This window comes from Cryptomeria japonica, chromosome 2 (assembly GCF_030272615.1).
Source record: "Cryptomeria japonica chromosome 2, Sugi_1.0, whole genome shotgun sequence".
NCBI lineage: Eukaryota > Viridiplantae > Streptophyta > Pinopsida > Cupressales > Cupressaceae > Cryptomeria > Cryptomeria japonica.
The window spans coordinates 207882334-207889759 of NC_081406.1; the positions used below are offsets into that span (position 1 = coordinate 207882334).

The 7426-nt window shown below is 36.6% G+C and overlaps 1 protein-coding gene across 1 annotated transcript; it reads left to right on the forward strand.

The window, feature by feature from the left end:
* Positions 1–5081: 5081 nt before the first annotated feature.
* On the forward strand, positions 5082–5423 carry LOC131056145 (auxin-induced protein X15-like). The gene has a single exon (XM_057990494.1). It carries the CDS (start codon positions 5082–5084, stop codon positions 5421–5423), a length of 342 nt encoding a protein of 113 aa, XP_057846477.1.
* The last annotated feature ends 2003 nt before the right edge of the window (positions 5424–7426 follow it).

The window sequence follows — 7426 nt, forward strand, 5'->3', positions numbered from 1 at the left end:
ATGAAAGCAAGGCTGTTTTATTATTATGTTCTTTACCAAGCAGCTGGGATAGTGTTGTAATAGCAGTTAGCACATCTATATCTAGTAAAAATAAGTTAGTTTTTAATGATGTAGCAACTACTCTTCTCAGCAAGGATTTGAGAAGAAAGAACAATGAGCCTTCATCCGGTGAAGCCTTAACGGTGGTCAACACTGATAATAGAGGTAGAAGTCATAATAAAGGTAGAAATAATTACCATAGACATTCAAAATCAGCAAAGAGATTGAAGTCTAGAAACAGAAACGGTGAATGTTGGTTTTGTGGCAAAGTTGGTCATGTGAAAAAGGATTGCAGAAATTTCAAAAGAGCACAAGAGAGTGCAGGACAGCAAAGCAAAGACAGTTTATGATAAAGATGATATGTTTTAATCCTTTCAACAACCGACACTACTCCAGATTCATGGGTGCTTGATTCTGGTGCCTCCTATCATGCCACCTCATGTCTTGAAGCGTTCATTAACTACCATGAAGGTCATTTTGGCAATGTTTTCTTAGGTGATAACAATGCTGGTGAAATTACAGGCAAAGGGGATGTATTGCTGCCATTAGAAGGTGGTAAAACATGGCTGCTCAAAGACGTTCGCCATGTCCCAAAATTGAAGTGAAATTTGATATCCGTTGGACAGCTCTTTGATCAAGGTCTTAATGTTAATTTTCTCCCAGATACATGGAAAGTAACCCATAGTACCATGCTGATTGCAAATGGTAACAAAGTGGGAAGCCTATACATATTTAAGACTCATAGTGAAGTGGGAGCTGCAATGGTGATTGAGGACAACAAAGCGGATCTTTGGCATCAAAGACTTGGGCACATTAGCAAGAAAGGTTTCCATGTTATGCATACAAGAAATCAGCTACTGGGCCTCAAGCTTGTGGACTTAACCTTTTGTGAACATTGCCTCTATGGAAAACAAAAGAGAGTCAGTTTTTTGAAAGGTGGGCGTGACACAAAGACAACACTGCTGGAGCTTGTATACTCGGATGTTTTGGGACTGACCGAGGTAACCTCCATTGGAGGAGCTAACTATTTTGTAACATTTCTTGATGATTGTACAAGAAAAGTATGGATTTATATGCTTTCTAGGAAATCTGAAGTGTTTTCAAAATTTAAAATTTTCAAGGCTTTAGTTGAAAATCAGATTGGGCATAGGATTAAATGCTTACAAACCGATAACGGTGGGGAATTTTGTTCACATGAATTTGATAATTTTGGTGCTGATAATGGGATTAGAAGAATCAAGGTTGTTCCTTTCACTCCTTAAGAAAATGGTGTAGCCGAGAGGATGAATAGAACAATCCTTGAGAAGGCACGATGTATGTTGTCTAATGTAGGTTTAGGAAAAGAATTTTGGGCAGAAGCTTGTAACACATCAGTATATTTAATCAACCGAAGTCCATCATCTAAATTGGATTTTGGTATTCCGGAAGAGGAATGGCAAGGGAAGAGGATTTCATATTCGCATTTCATGTGTTTGGATGCGAAGCCTTCTCACATATACCCAAGGAAAAGCAAACAAAATTGGATCCAAAGTAGCTGAAATGTATCTTTGTGGGTTATGGAGAAGAGCAAATTGGTTTCAAATTGTGGGATTCAGTTCACAAAAAGATTGTTCGCAGCAGGGATGTAGTTTTCCATGAAACCTCCTTTCCCGCACTACAAGATTCAAATAAATCAGAGACAAAATTTGTCCCTATGTCTCTATTTCAAAATTCGACTACCAGTGCTCTGCCTCTGGTCTCTCATTCAGTGGGAGCTCCTATGACATCTACATTTGTTGAATATAATTCTCAGACTGAGAATGAAGAAGTGAGTGATGAAAATGTTTGGTCTTCGTGTAACTTTGAAATTGGGGATCTCCAGAACAGAGCAAATCCTCCCCAAAATACCACTAATGTTGGAGGAAACTTGGAAGATCATCCTCACGGTGATGTTGGCCGGGCAACCCACATGGTGGAACGTAACTCCACCGCATCCTGCACATTATGGTTCACGCACCCCACATCCCTCACGACAGTCGTCCCCACACCGTGCAACTTCCTCCACTCCTCCACAGGAACATTGCTCCCTTTCCCGTGAATCTCTCGTAGTCCTCTCCCCACTCTCGCGGGCTTCTTGTAGTCCACTCCATGGGGTCCCCGTAGACTCCACCTCCGTAGTCCCACCATGGAGTCTTCCTCCAGTGTAGGCTGTGGAGGATGCCACAACGGTTCCCAACTCGCTGCACTCCCAACAACCCAAGGTCGTGGGCAATGCAACTGTGTCACTCGGCTCCCTGCACACACGCAAAATGCAGGCAGTGCAAAATACTGCTATGAGTTCCTTCTCTCGTGACATGCTTGAATTAAACAAGGATAAAAATTCATAGGATTTCGCATACCCTGTATATAGGAAAACAAATAGGGATATTAGCAGACAAATTAATAGAGGGAGTGATGTTAATGTACATAAACAGGGATTACAAAAATTGAATGACTCTACTACTAAAACAGAGAGTCAATTAAGGAAATCAACCAGACAGAGGCGACCTCCTGCAAAGTTCTCTGATTATGATTTATTGTTTTGCAAAGAGGCTGAACCTTCTTTGCTCATCTTTGATCAAACAAAGCCTGCAACATACAAATAGGCTTGTAAAAATGCAGACCGTGATAACTAGCATGCTACAATGTGCGAAGAAATGGATGCACTATTGAGAAACCAGACATGGGATTTGGTGCCACTTCCGCCTGACAGAAAGGCATTAAGAAATAAATGGGTGTATAAACTAAAAGATGAAGCCGATGGTCACAAAAGATTTTGAGCAAGACTGGTTGTAAAGGGATATGCTCAACAGCAAGACCTCGACTTGAAAGAAATTTTCTCACTAGTAGTTAAAATGACTACCATCCGAGCAGTATTGGGCTTAGTTGCAGCCTGGGATCTTGAACTTGAATAGCTGGATGTGAAGACGACATTTCTCCATGGCGATCTTGATGAGGAACTATTTATGCATCAGCCGGAAGGGTTCATCAAAAAGGGGCGGGAACACCTTTATTGCAGATTGAAACGCAATTTGTATGGGCTTAAGCAAGCCTCCCGGTAGTGGTATCTTAAATTTGACAAGTTCATGATTGATCACAAGTTTACTCGCAGCGAGTCTGATCCTTGTATCTATTACAAGAAGCTTCCTAATGGCAAATTTGTCATTCTTCTTCTTTATGTGGATGATATGCTAGTGGCCGACACAAGCATGAGGATTGTGAATGAACTTAAGACTCATTTAGCAAAAGAATTTTCTATGAAATATTTAGGGGCAGCAAAGAAGATCCTAGGAATGACTATTTTTCGAGATAGAAAAAAGAGAGAACTCAAACTATCTCAGCAAGACTACATTAAAAAATTCTTGGACAGATTTGGTATGGCGGATGCTAAGTCTGTTTGTGTACCTTTAGCCTCTCATTTTCAGTTGTCTTCTCATTTGTGTCCTAAAACACAAGAAGATAAGGAGTTTATGAATAAAATTTCATACAAATCTGCAGCTGAAAGCCTCATGTATGCTATGGTGTCTACTCGATCAGACATTGCTCATGCGGTAGGATTGGTGAGCAGATTTATGGCTAATCCGGGCAAATCACATTGGGAGGCGGTTAAGTATATCTTGAGGCATCTCAAAGGTACTTCTAATTTTTGTTTATGGTTTGGAAAGGACAAGGCAGTTTTGCAAGGGTTTACCGATTTTGATTTTGCCAGTGACTTAGACAAAAGAAAGTCTACTTTTGGTTATGCTTTCACATTTGTTGGGGCAGCGATTAGTTGGGCTTCAAAATTGCAACATAAAGTTGCTCAATCAACCGCGGAAGCAGAATACATAGCTCTTTCTGAAGGAGCAAAAGAGATGGTATGGCTGCAACTCTTGTTCAGCGAGTTGGGTTTGAAGCAATCAGATTTTGCTTTGTTTTGTGATAACAGCAATGCAATTTTAATGACTAAACATCAGACATCTCAGCCGCGGTCAAAACATGTTGATGTTCGCAATCATTATGTTCGCCATATGGTCGAAGAAGGCAAGTTTCATGTAGATAAGATTCATACCGACCTGAATCCAGCTGATGTGCTCACTAAAGTGGTTAAGTGGGAGAAGTTTGATTTCTACTGAGCTTCTCTTGGCCTTTCCAATAACTGATAGCAGAACTAAGTGGGGGAATCTACTTGTCGCAGCAGTTCGTTGGCCTTCAGTGGGAGATTATTGGAAGTTGAAGTCCAACGGACTCCTTCCTTGTTTGCCGCTAGAACTCTTGGCTATTCATATTCTCTTTGCTAGCTCTTTAAGAGCTGATTGTAATTCATTTCTAAAGGTTAATTGTTGGAGCTGATTGCAGCTGTGTATATGTAAACCAGATTGGTGAATAATAGAGTGATTCCCCTGCTTCAAGTGTAGATGTAGGCAATTGCTGAACCACGATAAATCTATGTGTCTCATTGTTTGTGTTGTATATTGTTAATTCTATTTATCTGCTGTTTTTCAATTCGATTTTTCATCCTAACACATCGCTGGTTGTCCAGAAGTACTTGGATGCTCACTCCTAAAATCCAAGTTGGGATACCACTATGATTCACTTCATACAAAAATTAGATAATAACATACTCCAGATTAGATGGTCCATGCGACTTTTATATATATATATATATAAAGTTAACCAGATAATCTTAAATATAATTTGAAACCTTGCGCCACTTGCCGGGACTGTGTGGGCCTACGCTACAGAATCCCACTTTTGTGTGTCGTTCCACACTATTCCAAATTCTTGTTGACTACCCATCTCCCCACCTCCAAATTTGAGGTGGACAGAGAGAACCATGTTTATCAGTTTGTATTCAGGAATAAATTAATAATCGGGGATTGTGTGTAAATGTACCCCCGTACGAACTACAAACCCATTTGCTACCCACCATCCCTTCACGAGCTGTGTCGGTCGTGTGTGCCTTAAATACTCCTCTCCATTCCCATAATTGCTCAGAAATGTTCGTTGCTCTACACATTCATTGCAAAAGATTTCGTTCAATCATGGAGGTTAGAAAAGCAAGTAGAATTTTGCAGAGACTTGGAAGCGCTGGAAGAAAAGTGCAGAGTAAGTCAGGGAGGGTTCCTTCAGATGTGCCCAAGGGCCACCTGGCAGTCTACGTGGGTATTATGGAGCAGACTAAACGTTTTGTTATCCCTGCTCAAAGTGTTAACCATCCTCTCTTTCGTGCATTGCTGGACAAGGCTGAAGAGCAGTTTGGATTCGGGCATCAAGGCCCTCTTCTTATTCCCTGCGACCCACTTATCTTTCACAATGTTCTTTGCCTGCTCAGGAACAATTCCAAGCCAGAGATAGAACAATTAATCATGGAATTGCAGAAATAGAACACGGGAAAGAGAATTCAATTACAACTAAATTATGGATTGTCAAGTTCGGTATTAATTAGTGTATTGTTTGACACAATTAGTATAGCTCGCAATTTGTACATAGTCAAAATTTTAGAATTTTGAACATGAGATCTTGTCTGTTTTGTAATACTTTTATGCATTCTGTCATACTTTAGTTTCAATGATATTACATGAAAAAGTGAGTGCAACATAAATAGTTAGTATATTGATTACAACTTTGTTGAAAATTTTTATGCTGGGTTTCTGTAAAGAAACTTCAATCAAGGCAAGTAAAATAATGCTTTATCTAAATATCTGATGCATTGAAGTTAAGGTTGTTACCTTTTTATATGTAAGATTGCTTCAATAACTGGTGTGTTAAAATTTATATAAAACATTTTCAAACAAGATAAAATATCATCTTAATAAAAATTCTGATCATCTCATATAAAGATTCTGTATGTTACAGTTAAAATATTTTTTTTTTATATGTAAGAGATGTTTCACATAAACAATTGATATAATGTCTATATACTATTGGATTTGATTGTAAGAGTTGTTTTGCATTAATATTTCGGATCACAATCCATCAAAATGATAGAAAGCATACATTCATGCAATTAAATTCAGAAATAACATACATACAGTCAAATAGATTGCAGAAATCTACTACAGATTTAGAAGAATATACTAACAATCAAACTCTCTATACATTCTCATTAACTTATATAAAAGACTAATCAAAACAATTACAAAATCACCTCATATTATAAAAGTATAATTTTTGACCTATAAGAACTGCCCCACTAAAAGAGAATATAAACACTAAAAATAAACTCCTGTGTTGCAAAATTTCAAGGTATGATATGCCATGTCCATACCACACAGATATATTGACTTGAAGAAATGTTAGTCATTGGTTGAAAATTGAAAGTTGCTGAGAAACGTGAAGTATATGTACACAAGGAATAAGAATATTGGCTTGTAATGGGTGTCTTTTACACTAAATTCCCACGATGAAAAGCAAAAGTAAACTTATCGACACGTTAGCTCCGAAATTTTATCAAGCATATGTTTTTCAAGTTTTGAAGAGATACCACCTGGAAAACATGTATTCCTCCAGCACTGCGTGTGTGAAAACCTTGTGATTTGTGTTACAGGGTATTTTATAAGAGATCCTTTGATTTTTTATGACAACTTTGTGATATATATCATTTTCAGTAATCCCGGAGGATATTTTATGGGAATTCATTTAATATTATTTGTTAATTTTTTTTACTTTAAAATGAAAAAGTGTTAAATAAATTATTTAATTTTAAAAGGGGATTTTTTCATTGGTTAACAAATTATATGAATATAAGGAATAACAATTCTTTTGGTTTTAGGATAAAATAAATTATAAATTTCAATGTTTTTCTTTAAGTGTCACACATGCACAACTTGCTAACATTTTATTTTAATATGGGTTAATATGATTTCTTATGAAATTTCAATAGTAAATGAATTTTTTTTTATTTTTTTTTTTGTATAAAACCTTCTTTTTGTCTTATCTTTTTAAAAGAAGTTTGAATTAAAAGTTGGTCATGTTTATTATTAAGTTGTCAACAAATTTATGTTAATTAATATCAAAATAATTATTACATCATTTTTCTAATGTACCAATTTTTTTATTTAGAAGCTTATTTTTGCCTCTTTTTGAAAGAGATCTCATGTAAAAACCTACTTATGCACATTATTGATTTGTCAATAAATATATTTTTTAGCCCAAATTGAATTAATTACTATATTATTATAGAATTGTACTTATACACTAACATTTTAGATAACCTTTTTCCTGTTTAAATTTTTGGAAAAGGAGTTCATGTGAGAACCTCTTTCTATTGAAGATTATATTTTGATGGGAATTTTCTATATTTTCAAGCATTTAACTTATTGCATGTATAACTAGTGACTTTATCATCCACTATATTTTGTTTATATCTATTTTGATTGCCTAAAAA